Genomic DNA, 23200 nt, shown 5'->3' on the forward strand with positions numbered 1-23200 from the left:
ACTATTACAGTTGTCCTAATTTTCCCTCCTTTATTCTCCCCACCCTGTGCACACCCTCCCACCCACATTCCCCCCCTTTAGTTCATGCCCATGGGTCGTACATATAAGTTCTTTGGCTTCTCCATTTCCTATATTGTTCTTACCCTCCCCCTGTCCATCTTCTACCTACCATTTATGCTTATTCTCTGCACCTTTCCCCCTCTCTTCCCCTCCCAATGCCCTGTTGATAAACCTCCCTGTGATCTCCATTTCTGTGGTTCTGTTCCTTCTAGTTGTTTGCTTAGTTTGTTTTTGTTTTTGTTTTAGGTTCGGTTGTTAATAACTGTGAGTTTGTTGTCATTTTATTGTTCATATTTTTTATCTTCTTTTTCTTAGATAAGACCCTTTAACATTTCATATAATAATGGCTTGGTGATGATGAACTCCTTTAACTTGACTTTGTCTGGGAAGCACTTTATCTGTCCTTCCATTCTAAATGATAGCTTTGCTAGATACAGTAATCTTGGGTGTAGGTCCTTGCCTTTCATGACTTTGAATACTTCTTTCCAGCCCCTTCTTGCCTGCAAGGTTTCTTTTGAGAAATCAGCTGACAGTCTTATGGGAACTCCTTTGTAGGTAACTGTCTCCTTTTCTCTTGCTGCTTTTAAGATTCTCTCCTTATCTTTAATCTTAGGTAATATAATTATGATGTGCCTTGGTATGTTCCTCCTTGCGTCCAATTTCTTTGGGACTCTCTGAGCTTCCTAGACTTCCTGGAAGTCTATTTCCTTGGCCAGATTGAGGAAGTTCTCCTTCATTGTTTTTTCAAATAAGTTTTCCATTTCTTGCTCTTCCTCTTCTCCTTCTGGCACCCCTATGATTCAGATGGTGGAACATTTAAAGATGTCCTGGAGGTTCCTAAGCCTCTCCCCATTTTTTCAAATTCTTGTTTCTTCATTCTGTTCTGGTTGACTATTTATTTCTTCCTTCTGCCCCAATCCATTGATTTGAGTCCCAGTTTTCTTCCGTCACTGTTGGTTCCCTGTACATTTTTTCATTTTACATAGCACAGCCTTCATTATTTCATCTAATTTGCGATGATATTCAACCAATTCTGGAAGCATCCTGATTACCAGTGTTTTGAACTGTGCATCTGATAGGCTGGCTACCTCTTTGTCACTTAGTTGTATTTTTTTTCTGGAGCTTTGATCTGTTTGTCCATTTGGGCTTTTTTTTTTTTGGTCTCAATGCTCCTGTTATGTAGTAAGGGGCAGAGCCTTAGACATTCCCCAGGGCAGGGCAACCCACTTTGCTGTGCTGTGACGCTGTATGTGGGGGAGGGGCCTGAGAGGGAACAATGCTGCTTGCTCCGCTCTGTCGGTTTTCAGTCACTTCCCCCACAACCCACAAGCAAAGTAGGCCCTTCTGGTGCTGCTTCCCAAGTGGGTGGGTCTGTGTACGTTCTAGGACCCTGTGGGTCTCTCCAACAAACTCTCCTGTGAGGCTGGGAGTTTCTTCTGCTGCTGCCTCAACACCCACAGGTGTTTTCAGTCAGAGGTTTGAGGCTTTATTTCCTGGCACTGAAATCCTGGGCTGTGCGGTCTATCTCGTTCCCCAGTGGTTCTTCTGGGTTTACCTGCATGGGAATGTGGGACCACCCAGTCTGAAATCTACCACCTTGCCAGTCCGCCAGCCACAGCCTTGCTGCGAGTCCTCTCCCCACCGGCTGCGCGTCTCCGTCCCTCTTACCGGTCTGGATGAACATTTCTTCTTTAACTCCTTGGTTGTCGGACTTCCATACAGTTTGATTTTCTGGGAGTTCTGGTTGTTTTTTGTTTTTAAATTTGTTGTTGTCCTTCTTGTGGTTGTGTGAGGAGGCACAGTGTGTCTACCTACGCCTCCATCTGGCTAGAAGTCTCCCCCTCTTCCTCTTCTTAAAAGAAATTACAATTAACAAAGAATAAACACTCAGTACTCCAAAACACACCTGCAATAAAAATAAGCAAAAGGGCACAATTGTAATGTTCCCCTGTCCCATTAGGAACAAAAACTGCACATTAGTGTTCCAAAACGGGCTGAATCTAAAGTGGCCCAATTGGCACCATCAAGTAATTCTAAGAACAGTGAGCAATAAAACCCTTCAGAAGACTGCAGATGTTATATGACAGAGAAACAACTGGCAGAGCAATCAGACACGTCAGACCACGTGACAGAAACCTGCAGCTGGAGGCCCACCGATTTTGAAAGAGCAGTGCAGTAATTAACGATTTCACATGCTTGTTTTAGATTCTGTGCCCCTGCCCCAATCAAGTTAGAACCTAAAAATCTGTGGTCAATGCCGTATGTAATCAAATATCCATAGATTAATTTTTACTTACTATGTAACCCTGAAGGCACATAAGATACAAAGAACAATACATACCTCCCTGGGTAAGAAAGAAAATCCTCAAATAGTCAAATACCCTTTGTGAACTCTGAATACCTATGTCAAGGAGGTGGGAACCACTATCACCATTTGCTATGCGAAACAGCCATGAATTTCTATACACTTTTACAAAATATGTACAGAACTTGACATGTCCGTATCCACAGCAGCGTACGGAATGTAATCCTCCATACCACAGTGGGATGTTTTCCATGTCGATTTGTATACTTCTAACACATTGTCACTGATGTGTCCTAACACATTAATTGATCACAATCTATCTACTCTTTAGCCGACAGAGGTACAGATAAGTTCCCAGTGTGAACTATTACCAACACGGGTACCACATTTCTGCACGAGCATCCTGGTGTTTGTGGGTAAAACTTCCTCCACAGTATGTACATGGATGTGGACCACCTGACCTGACACTGGGCATATTCAACCTCAACAGATGCTGCTCACCTGCCCCCATCGCCCTCCCCCCAGTAAGTACACAGATGTAAGTAAGTTTTACCTAGCCTCACCAAAGCTCATTATGGTTATAGCCTACATTACCACTGAGACTGAGTCTTTTCCATACTTACTAAGCTTGCAGTGTGTTTCTTTTGTGAACTGCCTGATTAACTCTTTTGCCCATGTGCATATTAGGTTATTAGCCTTTTCCTTGTTGAAAAAGCCAAGTGTAGATTTTTGGGTTTTTTTAAAATGTTCATAGAATGATCAAACTAGATAGGGTGAAACCCTAAAAATGCCTTTCAGAAGAATTGAGGTTATATTCGTAGTACCAACTACCAGTTTCCATCTCAGTACTAGCCCAATTCTGTAGACATTAAACATTTTATGGCTAAAAGTTCTACTGCCTGGAAAATAATATGTATTATTAGTTCCTAGATCCCAAGGGTTACAAATAAACATTTTAGAAGCTTGGAGACCTTTGTTAATATCTGGAAATTCTGACAACTCTTAAATTAAGAAATTTCTACATTATCTAAGGTATGTCTTCAAAAATATTTAACTGTTAACCAACATCCTAGAAATATATTACAATGTCCTTAATGATAACTTTCCTACACCCTAAGATAACTAAAGTTTTGACTGGAAATAATTTAGAAATCCAATCTTGTTTGATGATTTCTTTCAATTGGCATGAAGCCACTCCTGTGAAGAAGGTGTCAGGCCACCCAAATGCATAGTAACAAGTGTATGACAATAACCAACGAGGTATGATCCTCACCCAGAAAGCTACCTGCATCTCCTTTGCTCATTTAGCAGCAGTTACTAAGCACCAGAATCAGCAAAAAGTTCTCCTGGAACCAGTAAGGTCACAGCAAGGTTTCAGGACACAAGGTTAATATATAAAAGTCAAGGTTTTCCTATGCACCAATAATATACAAATGGAATTTGAAATGAAAGCACAATACCATTTACATTAGTATCCCCAAAGTGAAATACTTAGGTATAAGCCTAACAAAACATGTAAGACCTCTATTAGGAAAACTACAAAACCCTGATTAATAAAATCAAAGAACTAAGTAAACAGAGAGATATTCCATGTTCATGGATAGGAAGACTTAATACTGTCAAGATATTAGTTCTTCCCAATTTGATTTATAGATTTAATATAATCCCAATGAGTTATTATATGGATATTAACAAAATGATTCTAAAATGTATACAGAGAGGCAAAAGACCTGGCATAGCCAACACAAGGCTGGAGGAGAAGAACAAAGTTGGGTTCTGACACTGCCCAACTCCAAGGCTTACTCTGAAGCTACAGCAATTAAGACAGCGTGGGACTAGCCAAGGAGCAGACCAGTCAGTCAATAGAACAGAGTACGGAGCCTAAAACTAGACCCACGTGAGAATCGGACAAAGGAGCAAAGGCAATACAATGAAGCAAATGGTCCTGGAACAAATGAACATCCACATGTGAAAAAAAGAACCTAGGCACAGACCTCACACCTTTCAAAGAAATTAACTCAAGACAGATCACAGACCTAAATGTAAAATGCAGAACTATAAAACTCCTAGGAGACAGTAGCATGGGATAAAACCTTGGATCTGATGATGCCTTTTTAGATACAACACCAAAGACACAATCCATGAAAAAATTCTTGATAAGCTAGACTTCATTAAGATTAAAAATTTCTGCTCTGCAAAAGAAAAATGTCAAGAGAAAGAAGATAACCCACAGACTGAGAGAAAATATTTACAAATGACATCTAATAAACAGCTGTTATATACAAAGAACTCTTAAAAGTCAACAGTAAGAAAACAAAAAAAAACCAATTAAAAAATGGACCAAAGACCTTAACAATCATTTCACCAAAGAAGATACAGATGGTTAATAAGCACTTAAAAAGATGCTCCAATCATGTTATCAGGAAAATGCAAATTAAAACGAGATACCACTGCACACCTGTTAGAATGGCCACAGCCCAGAGCCCTGACACCACCCAATGCTGGCGAGGACGCAGAGCCACAGGGACTCTGTCACGGCCGGTGGGAGTGCAGAACGGTGCAGCCACGGTGGAAGACAGTTTGGCAGTTTCGTACAAAACTAAACATTATCTTACCATGCGATCCAGCAATTGTGCTCCTTGATATTTACCCAAAGGAGCTGGAGACTTACGTCCACGTGAAAACCTGCCCATAGTGCTTACATCAGCTGTGTGCATAACTGCCCGGACTTGAAAGAAGTCCCTCCATGGGTGAACGGATCAACTGTGGGACATCCAGACAATGGAATGTTACTCAATGATAAAAAGAAATGATCTATATCAAGCCATGAAAAAATATGGAGAAACTTAAATGCATATTACTCAGTGAAAGAAGGCAAGCTAAGAAGGCTTCCAACTGTACGACGTTCAGGAAAAGGCAAAACCATGGGACGTGTGGGGGTAGGAGCAGAGGTGCAATCTCTGTACCTCCCTCTCAATTTTGTTGTGAAACTAAAACTGCTCAAAAAAAAAAAAAAACCCAAAAACAAACCTAAGTCTTTTTTTTTTTTAAATCCCATCCCTGGGTCTGAGGCACCCAAACTGCAGAAATGAGTAGCCTTTGATCATGGAGGCAGCAAAGAAAGCAAAATCCCCAGGGAAGAGGCAAGTTAGTGTCAAGGTAAGAAGAGGCAAAAAAAAAGAGAAAAAAGAAAGTTTACATATAGTATAAGAAAGGTCCCCGGTCCAGGGAACTCAGGGTGAGGGGTTAGCTGGGAAGAAGAAAGCAAACACATGACATGCCTATTAGAAGGCAGCCCAAGATTACCAAGTGAGAAGCCCCGCTTCAGTCTGGCGCACACTGAGACCCATGGGGGTTTGAGGCTACCTGTACACGAGCTCTGCCAGTGGCCAGATGGGAGACTGCCAACAAAGTAAGCAAACCTCTCTGAAGGCAATTCTCCTCTTCTTCCAGTGCAATGGACAAGAGCTCATTAGGACAGAGACACAGAGCCCCCTGTACCAGAACCAGAGAAGAAACCCAGCCCTCACACGAAGCTTTGCCTTGGAAATTGGAGGAGGGGGGTTAGCTGGACGCATAAACACTGCCCTTGTAAAGACCACAGAAGCAAATGAGACAATGGTCTAGTATCCAGAACACATAAGGAACAACAGCAAATCATTAAGAAAAGTACAACCCAATAGCAAATGGGCAACAGAAATGAACAGGTAAATCACAGGAAAAAAACTCAAAGGTTTTGAACATGAGAAAAGGGTCTCGACCTCACTGGTAATCTAAATGTAAAGGCACACAGGCAGACAGACATTGACAGCACAAAATTCTTTATAAGAACAGAATAAATAGAGGTGCTGAGGGTGTAGGAAGCACAGAACACTGACAGTGAACGTGCTCACTTCAATGACCAACTTGGCAGTATCTTGTAAAAATGAAAATGAGCCCTGGCTGGTGTGGCTCAGTGGATTGAGTGCCAGCCTGCGAACCAAAAGGTCGCTGGTTCGATTCCCAGTCAGGACACATGCCTGGGTTGCAGGACAGCTCCCCTATAGGGAGCGTGTAAGAGGCAACCACACATTAATGTGCCTCTCCCTCTTTCTCCCTCCCTTGCCTTCTCTCTAAAAATAAATAAACAAAATCTTTAAAAAACAAAACAAAAACCACCTGAAAATGTGCATGTCTTACTTCTTAAATATTCCCTTTCTGGGAAAACTGCTAAGGGAAATCTCACCCAGGTTAGCAGCAGATATTTCTCAAAGGTGTTCACTACAGTATTATCTACAGCATTATATCTGTAGAATAAAACCTGATGATAACCTGATTGTCCATCAGTCAGGGTAAAGAAAACTGAATGTCCCACGTTCTTTGATGTAAGATACTTAAACAGAATTAATTAGATCCAGAACAACTTATAAAGTCTACACAAAACTGTATCGCTCATGTTATACTCTGTACACATATCTGTTAACACAAACACCAATGTGGACTAGAGAGTCTGGTTCCAGATAACATTGAGTCAACACACCCACTCCCCGGCTTCCACCGAATGCAGCCTGAAACGCTGGACAGAACACACAGAGCAGCCAGGAGAGGCCCGGAGAGTGAACAGCAGCAGGCAGACGGCGAACATGACCAGAAGTGTAAGAACCCCAAACCCGCAGCGAGCCGGCCCCCACCCCCCAACCCTGAGTGACACTGACCCGCTCAGAGAAGAGTGCCAAGAAGACTCTAGTTCAGACCTGAGGAGCAGAAAACGGGTCTCCTGGCAGTGGCCAGGCTGGCAGTGGGGGCCCCCCGGGTAACTCTGACCCCCTGGAGGGAAATCTTCCTCACCACCGGGAGGACGGCAGCCCTTTGACCTCCTGCCGCTTGGCCCTGCACTGGGCCTGGCTGTGGAAACACATGACGCAGCAGGGCATACAAACCCCAGCATTCCAGATGAATGACTGAAAAGGGGAACCTGAGGAACCAGCAAGTACCAGGGACACTGTGGAGAGCTGAAGTTCAAGAGATGTTGTTATTAACTCCTGGCCTCAGCCCAAGCTGTGCACGCACTGATCTGGTCATGAATAGCAGTGTATCCAACATTTGGAGAAGTAAAACATCAGTGATGTCCAGGTCTCACACGGGCCACGGGCGCACACAGGAGAGGCAGACCCAAGGGCACTACAAAGGCTTTTGAAAATGGAACTGACACTGAAACCACAGCACAGGGAAGGCTGATCAGAATGTGCAGCCTGAACCCCACAGGGCACCTGCCTGCTAAAACAAAGCATCAACACTTCCCACAGGATTAGATAAGACCCAGGTACTCAAAACACAATATTCAAATGTCCAGGATGCAACTTGAAGTTACTCAGCATATGAAGAAACAGGAAAAATACCAACTCAAAGGGAAAAGACAACCAAGAGACACCAAGGCCAAGGTGGTACAGAAGTTAGTGATACCTGACCAAAGACTTTAAAGAGGTTATTATTAAAAATGCTCCAAAAAGAAAAGCAAACACTCAAAATCAATGGTGTAGTACACAGAATCCGACAACGGCCCACGATTTCCTGCCCTAATCCCTGGCCCTGTGCACAGAATATCACACCCATGTAACACCGAGTTACATGGCAGAGAGACTGCAGATATAATTAAAGTTACTAACCAGTGACTCTGAGTTAATCAAAGGGAGTCTATCCAGTTGTCTAATCTAAACCCATCAAAAGCCCAGAGGTTCCAGGAAGGATTCAGTGAGCTGCTGTGGCTTGAAGATAAGGTGGGGTCATGTGATAAGGAATTCAGTCATCTCTGGAAGCTGAAAGTGGCCCCACCTGACAGCCAGCAAGGAAACAAGGACCTCAGTCCTACAAAGACAAGGAACTGGAGTCCACCAGTAAGCTGAATGCACCTGGAAGCATTCTTGCCCGGAGCCTCTAAAAAACCCAGTCTTGGACAATGTCTTGATTTTGGTCCTGAGAGATCCCTGCTGGAGAACCCAGTCAAGCCCACTCAGACTTCTGACCTACAGAACTGTGAATGAGGCAGGTATTGTTTTAGCCACTAAGTTGGCGGTGATGTGTTACACAACAATAGTAAGTGAACAGTGATTTTGGTACCTGGAAGTGAGGTGCTGCCATAACAAATACTTATTTAAGTTCATTTGGAGGTCATTAATATAGCGGTAACCCTCAAGTATCATATGATAGCATTTGGAACTTATCGATTGCTCTAAGGTGAGAACATTCATTTTCTTTGTTATTTTTCTAAAATAGTATTGAATAGACTACATCCCTGAATTCTCCAGGCAATGTGCTCCTTCTATTTTTTTTTTAGAACTATTGCCAAATTAATTGCGTTTTCCTAAAAAGAGGCCCAATCAGTAAATTCTGACTCATCTGTAAAAAACGGTAACTTTTTAACACTGTCCACCATACACTTTGAGTTTGGTGCACTGTCCTGGCTTCAAGTCTCCCAGAAGCTGCAGTATGGTGTCCAAGAGCACCCGGCTGGAGTTAACCAGGAATTCACGCCCACACGCTATGGCAGCGACATCTGCAACAGAAAGACAAAACCAAGTTTAAATGTAACTTCGGACTCTCGAAAAGTTTGTCCACAACACAGTATTTGCTGTTTTTCTCCTGAAAGACCTACTGAAAACAGAATGGCCAGCGAGGCAGAGAAAAATGGTGTTGTCCACAGAGCTGACAGCCCAGGAAGAAGAACTGACAGCCAGTTACTCAGACAGGGAGCCATGTGCTTCAAGATTAGCAACACCTTGGTAGTGAAGCAGAGCACTGGAATCTAACAGGTCTGTAGCCAACCAGGGGATAGCCAGTGGACGCCATCCACCCGAACCCCAGACTGACCGTTGTGGGCAGCCAGGGCCCAGAGAGAAAGTGCGGCTGATCACTTTACCTGGGACCGAGGACACTAAAATCGCCTTTCAACCCTTGGAGTGGAATCCTAATGACTTTGAACCACAATACCAAACCCAAATCGTGAGGCCAAAGAAGAGGATGAAAACTGATTGTGAAATAAACCTTTTTTTCTAAGTTTTACATCCTATTGTGGGTCAGCATCTAGCATGATTCCTCACGCCTGAGGCCCTGCAGAGACCACGGCTTCCAGAGGACACTGCTGTGGCTAACACTGGCTCGTTGGCATTCCCAAACGCCTGTGAGGACACTCAGCGACCCAAGTATGTTTATGTACATGTGGGTAGTATTTTTCTCAGCTAAGTTGAATGGTAAAGCATGATTCAAAATGAGCAAAGTTCTAGTGGAAGTGAGCAGCCACGGTGGAAGAGAGCAGGGCAGCGGCATCCTTGCTGCCCTGCCTTGAATGGAAAGGGTTCGAGTTGTCACTGTCAAGAGTGGTGCCTGATGCATGATCCTGGTAGATACCTTCACTGGTTTCAGGACGTTTTCTTCTATTTTCATTTTGCTCAGAACTATCGAGAACTGAGGACAGGTTTTATGGCTTCCTTGTTCTTTAAGTGTACGCTAATGGGAAAATATGAAGTTCCATCATGCTACCAGATCATCTCACAGAATCAGGTCCTGGACGTTCCTATTTATTGTCTCCTGCACTGAGAAGGATCAAGAGAGGTATGAAGTCCCCTAAACCTAACCATGTTTTCCCATGGCTGCTTGTCTTCCCAGCAATCTTTGCCTCAGAAATTGGTGCTGTGTTATTTGGTGTGTGATTCATGACAGCTATAACTTTACTGAAGACAGGATCCTTCCCTGATAGCATGCTTCTTTGTTCAATGAATTTGAACCTGACAACAGTATTTTCTAGCATATGATACACTCTCGTTTTCCTAAAGAACTATCTGGAGGGGAGATGAAGCTCTAAGCATTTGGCATCATAACCTATAAAAAGTCATCTTAAAATAATTTTTCAGGAAAAACCTTCTTCATGTACTACAGTTGACCACATATTGGAACCCCACAGGAAACCATATGTTCTCACTATGAACTTTGGTAGCTAATTTGCAAAAATGACTTCCCAACAAACCATGCCTCTGATGAAGACCCCTGGGCTGTCCCTGACCTATGGCTAAGGTGTAACTGTCAGAATGCAGTGGAACTGGCACCTCATGTTCAATGTTCAAACAAATCCCTGACTTCCAGTTTTTGCATTAGGATACAGTAAACTGGAAAGAGCTATACCTCGATCCTTTAAAAGGAGGGGGCAGTAATTTGCAAAATCACACGTTTTCTTGAACACATCTGATAGCCAAGGTCAGAGACCAACCAACTAATACCAGAAATAAGAAAAGGCAGAGGCTCCAAGAGGAGATGTGAGGCAGGTCCTTGCTTACGCGGGGTAGACACTGGATGCCAGACAAGCCAGCAAGAAAAATCCAGCTGAAGGTTTTGACAAAGTGCCAGATCAGTGGTTGCCTTGGCTGGCGGTAGAGAGTGGGGTGACTACAAAAGGAAGGGGTGGGGAGATGCTGAGTAGATTTGGGGGAGGTCATGGAACTGTTCCACAGACTAACTGGTGGTTACACGACAACACGCATCTGTCACAACTTAGGAACTGCAAAAAGGTGAGGAAGGAAACTGTAAAGGATGAGTTTATTATATGTAACTTTTTAAAAGGAATCTGTTTTAGAAGGCAGAGGATCTATGTTACAGCTAACCAAGGTCCCTGTGTACTGCCTGCTCTCTCAGGAACAGTGTCTTAGTATTTGAGATGCATAAGCCCCCAAGGCCTATGCAAAACAGCACTTTAATAAAACCACCACAGTATGTAATATTCCCAGTAAACTTCATCGGTGTGGAAGTAAAAACCGCACGCATCCGTGTCCTCATTCCAGCTCTGTGAGTTCCTGTGTGAGCCACTCCACGCAGAGAAAAACAAAGCCGAGTTGAGTTTATATGCTGGGCAACGGGCTGGCTCTGCTCACTGGCCAACTGCCTCACCACTACACACCAGCTGGCAATTCAAGCAGCTCAAATTCTCATCTCAGCAGAATGACAAGTCACATATGTCATAGACTTTTGGTGTCACTTGCAAATAGCAAAAATCTAGTCATCAAATTTGCAAATGCCCTCTCTTTAAAACAATTTTTTTAAGGTACAGCAATGCAAGCCTCCTGCAGCAAAGGTGCAAGGATGAGAGTGCACGCGGCCTGCTGCCCTGCAGCGCATCAGAGTGCTGGGGAACCAGGGCCGGCCTGCAAACCACGAGTCTGAACACCTCCCAGAAGGGCCATGAGGAATTATGCAGGGACGATGTCTACGCCGGACCTGCCTCATTAGTATTTCAGTAGGTAAAGGACAACGCCGTGAGGAAAAACGAAACGTCCTCTCTCTTCGGTGGCAGAGAAGTACACGGCAGGGATGAAAAGGCAATGTAAAAACTAAGTCACAGCAATCTAACTATCTCACTGACTTCGGAACGAAGCGCCTCAGTCCTCACTGGCACATACCACTCCTGCTATACGGAAGGCTCAGTTATTTGTTCGGCTTTATGCCCCACAGCAGTTTGGCCGCAGAACTCTATCGTAGCTCTAACCTTTGGGGGCCTCTCACTGAAGAAACAGTTAAGTTTTTGGAGTTCCTCAGTTATTATACCACAACGACAGTGACAGCTTAGCTTCGCAGAGGTTCTCACTTTATTAGACGTTAATAAAGTGACAATGACTCCAAATGGCAAGCAGCTCAACCTGCAGTTTTGTTCTGACTTTTGTAATCACACAGACTGAGTGCACACTCGTCCCGTGCTTCCTAAGACCAGCCATGCTTGCCGACAAGACCGGACCACAGGCAGCCTGCGTGGGGTGCCACGGCTCACACACCGGAGCCTGCCCCACCCACATCCTGAGCCAGAGTCTCCAGGGTGAGAGCCACATGGCATTTGAAAGAGTTCCAGAGAGATGTTTATGCTCACATCCCTGGACTGTCATCACTGCTCTAGGGCACACCTAACACACTAACTGTGCTTCAGAGAGTTACTTACTTGTTACAATTCCAGCCAAAGCAAAGACAAACTGATTTTCATCAGAATCAAGCTCTCTGACATCCCCATCCAGTGACTTCACAAAACTCTCCATTGTCTGACCGGTGATATTGAAAAATTTCAAAGCTTTCTCCTGCAAGTTCAGAAAATGAGAATATGATGCCCTTTCACAAACACCAGTATGAAAACATTTCAGAACTGCAGGATACACAAGAAAGACCCTGTTGTTAATTACAGAAGCAATATTCAAAAATCTATTCTTCATCAAAAGTTTCTATCGAAAAGATGAGGAAAAAAAGGTTTTACTTTATTAGACTTTAATAGAATTATTAGTAGAAAAAATTACCCTGAAGATTAATTCAAAGAGTAAAATTAAAGTATTCCCTGGCTAGTATGGCTTAGTGGATTGAACGCCGAACCGAGAAGTAAAGGGCTGCATGTTCGATTCCCAGTCAGGGCACATGCCAGGGTTGTGGGCCAGGTCCCCAGTAGGGGGCACACGAGGGGCAACCACATATTGGTGTTTCTCTCCCTCTCTTTCTCCTCTCTCCCTTCCCTTCTCTCTAAAAATAAATAAATAAAATCTTAAGTTATATATATACACACACATATTTGGGAGCCCTGGCCAGGTGACTCGGTTGGAGTGTTGTCCCAAGCACCAAAGGGTTGCGGGTTCGACCCCCAGTTGGGGTGCATATAATAGGCAACCAATAGTTTCTCTCGCACACTGATATCTCTCTGTCTGCCACCCCCTTCTTTCTAAAATCAATAAACATATCTTTGGGTGAGGATTAAATACACACACACACACACACGAGAAACAGTTTGAAATGCACACAATGATGTAAGTACTGGGATTAATTCACCCAAAAATGTACTGGAAAAATATGTCCTCTGTTTGTTCTAGGCATGAAATCAGAGGTTTTCAAACCTTTGGCAAAACTGCTTTTCAAATAAAATCTTAAGTGAAATCTCAACATGTAAAAGAGGTAAAGACAGTGAGCAGGCTGATGGGGCAGTTCGTGACTTAGCACAAAGCACTTCCAGGTGTGCAGAGCCTCGGCAGCACTTCTCTGAGGAGCGGTGTGCACACCAGGGCAGCAGGGGCGTCGAGGGTGACACGCGCTCCACGACCGGCCGTGGTGCTGCTGCCGAGGGTGGCCATCAGCTACACGCCACTCAGCGGTCTGCTTACAGATGCTGAGCTTACGGTATGCAAATCACATCTCAACACTGCTCAACACACTTTTTAAAACACATTTATTCTCTCCCCTGGAAGCCCAACACAACTGTAATTTTTAGAAATGGTCAGGAGTTTATCACTGGCCTGACCAAACATCCCCTCCTGACTTTTATTCCCGTTCGTGACACCCCCTTCTCCCAGGTTCACAACTTGGTCTTCCTTGGTTTCCTTCATTCTGTCAGCTGTGGAGTCCCTGCTGTCACCACATGGGCCTCGGTCACAGGCTCCCCTCCCCTCCAGGGAGTCAGCTCACTGCAGTCTGAGCCACTGGAACTCGAATTCGTCTTCCGGTCCCGTCTGCACACCTCATACCCCCCCCTCTAATTCATCCTCGCTCCTGTCAGGTTCACCTCCCCAGACTCTCTGCTGGTCCCGTCCACTTTTACTCAACGCTCAGGAACCCAGTCCTCCTGCCCCTGGGCTGTACTGTCAACCTGCATTGGCTGTCTCCCAAAATCACACTCCACAGGCCTTGTCAGCCTTCTCTCCCCACGGTGTTACTACGCAACCCTCCGCTCCGTGTCAGCTGCCCTCTCACTGCCCACAAACTCACTCCGCAGTTTGCCCCACGCCTCTGATATGCTGTCTATCTCCTCATGGGACAGCCTCCCCATTCTGTGCCATCACTGCCCATTCAAGTTAATCAGGGCCTGTCTCAAGTCTCTCCTCCTCTGTGGAGTTCCTTGATGTATGTGTGCGCTATTAACATGTGTATGTTAAATCACATATAACATTCAGTAAGTTAAACACTGCGTTACCCAATGGATAACGTATGTTAAAGCACTGTAAGCTGTGTTAAATGTACACGAAGGCCAGGGAATAATACCGAAGTGGAACAGTGGCCGCAAAGGCCATACAGCTTCTGGGATCTTACTGCATTCTACACCCCAGAGCACCAGGGTACAGTGGGCCCCACAGCTGACGTCCCGAACTATCCGATGAATGCGCAAGAAAAAGGGACACAGTCTCTAAGCCCTAACAGACACGCTGTTCCCGCCCAGCCGCACAAACACTAATGGACAATGGCCAGCTGGTCGTGCTTACTCCTCCCAGGATGGCTTTGACCACCTCCTCACTGCTGGAAGCGCCCCAGAGCAGGGTGCAGGCTGCTGCTCCCATCTCTGTGCAATACTCTGCCTGCTGCAGAAGTTGCTGCTTCGCCTCATTCAGCTGCTGGCGAAGAGCCAGTTTCTCCTGAAATCAAAACAAAATCAGAAAAATGAATAGCAGTCAACTTTGAAATATCTCATGTTTTCCCTTTCAATGATATTTTAAAGAAAAGAAATGTACACAGAATTATAGAAAACAGTTGGCAAATGAAAACTGGTCCTTAGAAAGTCATAATCCATATTTTTAAAATAAACTTCAGAGCCAAAATTAACTCTTAGAAAACAACATCCTACTGCATTAGAGTTTATAAATACTGACAAAGTCTAGAAGCTTTTCATCCAGGGGAGAAAAGGGAAGAGCGGGGCCACAAATTAACCTTAAGTCAAATGAAAACATTAGGCATCTCAGGTCCCAAGTGGCTATACCCAGGACCTGTGCCAGCTGGGACACCTGAACAAAGTGACCACCTCACACAGCAGTCCACACACAGAGCAGCACTTAAGGAGCCTGCTGCCTCCAAGTGGCAACCTCCACTGTAAAACCGCCACAGGACACAGCTAACACCACTCGGGAAAGCCGGGAGTAGAGGAAGGAGAGGAGCGCAAGGGGTCCCCCAGGTGTGCGCCGGCACGGCAAGGCAAGTGCCAGTGTCTCACTCTCCCACCAGTGCTCTGAGGAACCTTCCCTGGGAGTCTGGGCCAGGGCTCTCGCCAAGGAGAGGGACAGGGAACTGCCCTCCGGGTGTCCCTCTGACCACCAAGCACACCTAAAGATCCACCTCCAGGCGGGTCTTAGGTGGTGTGGGAAGTCCTGCCCGTCCCGACCACCACCACCAGTTTCACTATTCCTTGGTACCTCAAATTCCCTCAGAAGGTGATAGTATTTCCTGAATAAGAGATAAACTTAAAAATACAAAAACACAGTTAATTTATTCTAAAGCACAATTAGCTCAGTAGCCCACAAAGCTGAAGTGTATTAGATGTTCCAGGTTCTTCGTTTAGAGAGGTGAGAGTACAGGACAAAGTCGAGGGGCTTTTCGTCTTGGGGGGAAAAGAACAGTGGAGCCACAAACCAAATTTTGTTGACCTCATAACTTGGCCTTGGGTGGCCCACTCAGATCCACCTGGAGAAGATACACTTGCTATACAGAGCTTCATCCACATTCCTATAATAGTGTAGGCAAAACAAGGCTTGCAGTTGTGAGCACACGAAACACAGAGTTAATAAAGCTACTGCAACAATCATGACCTGCACGTCTTTTCCCATGTGAACAACTGTCAACCTCCTTTCGCCACACCCTGTATCGTCATATTCGTTCTGGGAGAAAAGAGGTCATCGAGCCCATGACGCACGCTAGTACTGCTTTCCGAGCTTTTTGGACTCTGGGTTCTTAAGGTCTGATGTCATCACAACAGTAATCTGGATTCCTAGGTTCGTTCTTCAGGTGTCTATCGCTGAAGCCACCCAAGTCATGGTGACACATGCAAAAGACTACACCTCAGCTTTTCCTGTAAGATCTCTAGCTTTTAGGAGGGGTGCGGGGCTGGGTGACAAAGGTGAAAGGATTAAGAAAAAAAATACCTCCTGAACGTAGAGAACAGTATGGTGAGTACCGGAGGGAACGGGGGATAAGGAGGAGGTAGAAGAGGACCAAAGGGGATAAATGGTGAGGGAAGGAGACTTGACTTGGGGTGGTGAACACACAATAGAATATACAGATGATCTATTATAAACTGTACACCTGAAACCTACAAAATTTTATTAACCAATGTTACCCAAACACATTCATTCAATAAAAAGGGGAAAAGAACCCCCTTGGTAGGGGCTGATGCAGCTGGTGACTTTATATTGAAGCCAATGCTCATAGTAAATAAATAAAAATTTAAGAAAAGATTTCTAGCTTCTCTTGCAATTGGAGCAGTACGAATTTCAGTTAGTCTGGTTACAAGGACGCTTCTGCAAGACCACACAAGCGCTGCTGAGAGTGACCAGGCAGGGCTGTCTTCACTGCGGTCCCACCCAGTAGCTACAGGCAGATATGCCCTGACGTAGGGCTGCACCCATAGTACAGTAATATCAGGAGAAAGAAAGAAAGAAAACAATTCCATTCCCAACACCAGAAATGAAACAGGGGCCTGACCAGTGTGGTTCAGTTGGCTGGCCACCATCCCACAAAGCCAAAGGTCGCCAGTTTGATTCCCAGTCAGGGCACATGCCTGGGTTTGGGGTTCAGTCCTGGTTGGGGTGCATATGAGAGGCAACAGGTTGATGTTTCTCTCTCACATCAATGTTTCTCTCTCTTTCTCCCTCCCTCCCTTTCTTTCTCTGAAATGAATAAATGAATAAATATTTTTTTAAAAAATAAGAGTAAAAGTAAGAAAGGTAGTTCATGATCGACACAGTAAAAACTACAAAACATTATGGAGAAAGAAATGTTTAGGTACAGGCAGACCTCGTTTTATTGCCGCGCTCCCCTGCGTGCACCCAGAGACTGTGTGCGCCCCTGAAGGTGGTGGCGACCCTGTGCTAAATAAGCAAGTCTACTGGTGCCATTTTCCCACCTTCACTCACTTCACGTTCCTGTGTCACATTCGGTAATTCTCCCCACATTTCAAACTTTTTCGTTGTTATTATTTTTGTTATGATGATCTGTGACCAGTGATCTTTGATGTTGCTATTGTAATTGTGCACACATTTAAGACAGTCAACTTCATAGACGTTGTATATGTTCTGACTGCTCTACCAACCAGCCATTCCCGTCTCTCTCCCTGAGACACAATAACACTGCAATTAGGCCACGTAATAACCCTACAAGGGCTCCAAGTGTTCAAGTGAAAGGAAGAGTCACTCGACATCAAAAGCTAGAAACAACTAAGCTTAGTGAGCAAGGCACACTGAAAACCGAGACAGGCCGAAAGCTAGGCCCCTTGCAACAGTCAGCCATGTTGTGAATGCAAAGGAAAAGTTCCTGATGGAAATGAGAAGTGCTAAGAAATGGTAAGAAAGTGAAACAGCCTCATTGCTGATATGGAGAAAGTTTTAGAGGTCTGGATAGATCAACCCAGCCACAACATTCCCTCAGGCCAAACCCTAATCCAGAACAAGGCCCCACCTCTCACCAACTCCGCGAAGGCGGAGAGTAGCGAGGAAGCCACAGAAGAAAAGCTGGAAGCTAGCAGAGGTTGGGTCACGTGGTTTACAGAAAGAAGCCATCTCCATAACATAAAAGTGCAAGGTGAAGCAGCAAGTGTTGCTATAAAAGCTGCAGCAAGTTACCCAAAATACCTAGCTAAGATAATTAATGAAGGTGGCTACACTGAAGAACAGATTTTCAGTGTAGATGAAACAGCCTTCTATTGGAAAGAGATGCCACCTAGGGCTTTCCCAGCCAGAGAGGAAGAGTCAGTGCCTGGCTTCAAAGCTTCATAGGACAGGCTGACTCTCTTGGTAGGGGCTGATGCAGCTGGTGACTTTACATTGAAGCCAACGCTCATTTACCATTTAGAAAATCCTAGGGCCCTTAAGAATATGCTAACTCTACTCTGCCAACGTTTTGTGAATGGGACAAAAATGGCAGGATAACAGCACATCTATTTACAATATGACTTACTGAATATTTTAAGCTTACTGTTCAGAAAAAAATTCCTTTCAAAATACTACCACTCCCTGACAGCACACTGAGTCACTCCAGAGCTCTGGTGGGGACGTACGAGAAGCCTGCTGACACGATATCCATTCTGTAGCCCATGGGTCAAGGAGTAATTTAGACTTTCAAGTCTTATAATTGAAGAAATACATTTAGTAAAGCTCTAACTGCCATCGATAGTGAATCCTCTGATGGATCCAGGCAAAGTACATTGAAAACTTTCTAGAAAGGATTCACCATTCTAGGTGCCATTAAGAGCATGCATGATTCATGGGGAGAGGTCAAAATATCAACATTAACAGGAATTTGGAAATTGATTCTAACCCTCATGGATGACTTTAAGGGGTTCAAGGCTTCAGTGGAAGAAGTAGCTGCATATATGGTGGAAATAGCAAGAAAACTAGAATTAGATCCTGAAGATATGACTGAACTGCTACAATCTGACGATTAAACTTTAACACACGAGGATTTGCTTCTTATGGATGAGCAAAGAAAGCGGTTTCTTGGGTTGGAATCCAGTCCTAATGAAGATGTTGTGAACACTTCTGAAATGTCAGCAAACGGTTTAGAACAGGGGTGTCAAACTCATTGTCACCGGGGGCCACATCAGCCTTGCAGTTGCCTTCAAAGGGCTGAATGTAACTTTAGGACTGTATAATCTAACTACTTCTTAACTAGGGGAAAGGAGCTCAGTGCTGCTGCCAGGCAGAAACAAGGTGCCAGGAGGATAAAACAAGGTGGAGGGCCAGATTCGGCCTGTAGGCCTTGTGTTTGCCACCTGTGGTTTAGAATTTACATAAACTTAGTTGATAAGTAGTCAGCAGAGTTTGAGAGAACTGACTTCAATTGTTAAAGAAGTTCTACCGTGGATAAAAGGCTATCAAACAGCATCACATGCCACAGAGAAATCATTTGTGAAAGAAAGAGTCAATCAATGCTGCCAACTTCAATGTTGTCTTATTTTAAGAAGCTGTCACGACCACCACACGGATCAGTCAATAGCCATCAATACTGAGGCAAGCCCCTCCCCCAGCAAAAAGACCGCACCTCGCTGAAGGCTCAGATGATGGTTACACTTTTTAGCAACGGAGTATTTTTAGTAAAGGTACATACATTTTTTTAGACATAATGCTATTTTTGCACACTTATTAGGCTACAGTACAGTATAAACATAAACTTCTATATGCACTGGGAAACTAAAAAATTTGTGTGACTAGCTTCATTATGGCAGTCTGGAATGGAACCTACAATATCTCTGAGGTAAGCCTGTAAATGGAAAAACACACCATGTTCATGGGTTGGAAGACTTGAAATTGGTAAATTGGTTAATTCTTCCCAAATTGATTCACAGATTCAACACAAACCCTATCAAAATTTCAGTAGGCTTTTTTTGTACAAAGTAATAATCTAATTCCAAAATTGAAATGGAAATGCAAAGTAAGTTTGAAAAATAAAAACTGTTAGAGGACTAACAGTGATTTCAAAAATAAAAACTTACCATAAAGCTACAAAAATCAAACCAGTGTGGCACTAGCATAAGAGTAGACGTATAATAGTTCAGTGAGACACTAACATTCATGGCAATCAATTTTAACAAAGGTGCCAAGGCAATTCAGTGGAAAAATTGTCTTTTCAAAAAATGATGCTAAAACGACTAGATATTTTATGTAAAAAAAATTAACTCAAAATGAATCATAGACCTAAATATAAAATTTCTAGAAGACCTCTGTGACCTTGGGATTAGGCAAATATTTCTTAGATGCCACAACAAAATCATGATCCAATAAAAAAGCCAGTAAACTGAATATCAAAATTTAAAACTTTTACTCTTCAAAAGACAACTTTAAGAAAGTGAAAAGTCAGCCATGTACTAAAAGAAAGTATTTCTAGAGAGGAGTGTGCTCTCTCCTCTCCACGCCAGGGCGTGTGCTCGCCCACTGATATCAGCACACTCCGTAAGGGGGAATCATCTGGCAAAAATGCCTTCACCTGCTGTGTTCAAGGCTCCCATTTGACCAAGTATCTCAGCTCTGTTCACACCAACTTGTGCAAAAACAGCAGACAGCCCTGTGCTGTCAGTGAATTGGCGGGACATCAGACCAGAGCTGAGTCCTGGGGTGCTGGCAGAGCTGTGGCTCAAATTCCCAGAGTTCGAGGTGGTGGGACTCGTCGTCCCGGCCAGGGTGCCTGTGGGAACACGTGTCGTGGGGGCCGCATGTTTGCACCAACCAGAACCTGGCACTGCTGGCACTGCAGAGTGAATACAGCACAGAAGCGATACGCCATCTGCTCTGCCCTGGCTGCTTCGGCCTTACCAGCACTGGTCATGCCTAAAGGTCATCGTACTGAGGAAGTTCCTGAACTTCCTTTGGTAGATGGAGATAAAGTTGAAGGCTGTAAGAAAACCAAGGAGGCTGTTTTGCTTCTTAAGAAGCTTAAGGCCTGGAATGATACCACAAAGATCTAGGCCCCTCAGTGAATGAGAGCTGGCGAGGGCAAAATGAGAAACCGTCATCGCAGCCAGCGCAGGGGGCCCTGCATCATCTATAATGAGGACAACGGTATCACCAAAGCCTTCAGAAACATCCCTGGAACTGCTCTGTGCAATGGAAGCAAACTGAACCCTCTGAAACTTGTTCCCGGGCGGCCTGTGGGCCGTTTCTGCGTTTGGACTGAAAGTGCTTCGGCAGGTCGGATGGTCTGTGTGGCACTTGGCGTACAGCGGCCTCCCTCCAGAGTGCCTGCAACCTTCCCGTGCACAAGACGCTCAGTACAGAACTCGGTACAGAATCTTGAAAAGCCCAGAGATCCAAAGAGCTCTCCAAGCACCACCAAGAAGATTCATGGCAGAGTCCTGAAGAAGAATCCACTGAAACACCTGAGAATCGTGTCGAACGTAAACCCACTTGCAAAGACCACGCGCCAGAAAAACCATTCTTTGCCAGGCCAGGAACCACAAGTTCCAGTGGGTAGAGCAGCAGCAGCACTAGAAACCAAGCCAGATGAGAAGGGGGTTCCAGGCAAGAAGCCTGTGGTAGGGAAGAAAGGAAAGAAGATTGCTGGTGTTCAGGAGCAGAAGAAGCCTTTGGTGGGAGAAAAGGCTGCAGCTACTAGGAAACCAGCAGCTGAGAAGCCACTTGCAGAAAAGAAACCCACCGTGGAAGAAAAGAAGCCTATGGCATAAATTTAAATTTGTTTATTCCATGAAGGTCAAATCACTACAGAGAGATAGTTTTGAATAAACATGTCAAAGGCAGTGAAAAAAATATTTCTAAGTCATTTCTCTATAAAGGACTTGTATGAAGAATATATAAAGAAATCTTGCAACTCTAAAGTAAAATAAACAACCCAATTAAAATTAGGCCAAAGATTTAAATAGATATTTAACCAAATAAACTATACATATTAATAATAAACACATGAAAAAATGTTCAACTTAATTAGTAATGAGGAAAATGCAAACTAAAACCACAATGAGATACCATTACATGCACATTAAAGTGGCTATAATCCAAAGGACCAAAAATACTAAGTGTTCACAAGAATACGGAAACAGTAGGACCTTCATACATTGCTGTGGGGAATACAGAATGATACACACTTCAGTAAACAGTCTGGCACTTTCTCAAAAATTGACCATATGCTCACCATATGATCCACCCATTTTACCTCCAGGTATCTCCCCAAGAAAAATTAAAATATATGTCCACACATAAACTTGTACATGAATGTTTATAGCAGCATTCATAATAGTCAAAAACTAAAAGTAACCTAACTTTATTCATAAACTAATGAGTGGATAAAGAAAATGTGGTCTATCTAGCCAAGATTATTCATCACTAAAAAGGAACAACGTAAGCTAACATCAGTGAACCTCCAAAACATTACACCACACAGAAATGACTACATATTGTATGGTTCCATTTGTATAAAATGTTTGGAAGAGAGAAATCCATAGAGACAGATAAAAATCATCTACAAAAAACAGGACAGCCAAAATCAGTGTCATTGTATCAATGTCAATTTCCTGGTTTTTACTTTGTCCTGTAGTTATGCATGACATTACTGCTAGGGGACACTGGGTGAAGGGATTGGAGACTTCCCTGGACTTTTTTCAAATTCCTGTGAATCTATAATTATTTCAAAATAATTTTTTTACCAAAAAACAAACTAGATTTGGGGCCCTGGCCGGGTAGTTCAGTCGGTTACAGCATCATCCCTATACACAATCAGGGCACGTACAAGAATGGACCAGTGAATGCCTCAATAAGTGGAACAACAAATCAGTGTTTCTCCTCTCTTTTTAAAATCAATAGCTAAAAAAATTTTTTAAAGCTGGATTGGGGTGATAGTTACACAACTGCGTAAATTTATTACAAATTATCAAAGCATACTTGTACAACAGATGACTTCTGTGGTGTATAAAATACATCCAAATACCACTGTTTTAAAATAAACAACAATCAAACCATGATACATTTTCCTACTTAAAGTGAACACTGACACATAACAGGGCATCAAAAACAACACTTTCAAGATTCCTTCGAAAACTTGTAGTTGATTTCTGATTTTTAACTCAACTATACTGTCAGTTAATTTTTCTTCTGAAGGTTTTCTGAAATAACACACAAAATTTGCAACAACTTTCCGTTTATCACCATAAAAGCAGTTAGCTCTTTCCTACCAAGTCAAAAACATAGGTAACAAAAAACTGGCAGTCCATACTTAAGTTAGTTTACTGACTGAAAGGCGCGTGCCATGGGAGAGCACGCACAGGGAGGACGAAACCACAGGCGGACCGCCACAGGCCTGTCCTCGAGCTCAGGGAACTGTGCGCTGTCTGTGATCACTTCACACGCGGTAAAGCCACCAGGCACTAGAAAA

The 23200-nt window shown here is 43.9% G+C and overlaps 1 protein-coding gene and 1 pseudogene across 2 annotated transcripts in view; one reads left to right on the forward strand and one right to left on the reverse strand.

Moving 5' to 3' along the window:
• HSF2BP (heat shock transcription factor 2 binding protein) overlaps nucleotides 1–23200 on the reverse strand; it is an 81640-nt gene that overhangs the window by 45477 nt on the left and 12963 nt on the right. For both annotated transcript variants that reach the window (XM_024559931.3, XM_045194827.2), the window contains 3 exons: nucleotides 14605–14754; nucleotides 12318–12450; nucleotides 8780–8897 (listed from right to left, as the gene is read on the reverse strand). In XM_024559931.3, coding sequence (XP_024415699.2) covers nucleotides 8780–8897; nucleotides 12318–12450; nucleotides 14605–14754 — 401 coding nt within the window. The remainder of the gene's footprint in view (nucleotides 1–8779; nucleotides 8898–12317; nucleotides 12451–14604; nucleotides 14755–23200) is intronic.
• On the forward strand, nucleotides 19554–21500 carry LOC139440664 (large ribosomal subunit protein uL4-like; annotated as a pseudogene).

This window comes from Desmodus rotundus, chromosome 2, assembly GCF_022682495.2.
Source record: "Desmodus rotundus isolate HL8 chromosome 2, HLdesRot8A.1, whole genome shotgun sequence".
Lineage (NCBI taxonomy): Eukaryota > Metazoa > Chordata > Mammalia > Chiroptera > Phyllostomidae > Desmodus > Desmodus rotundus.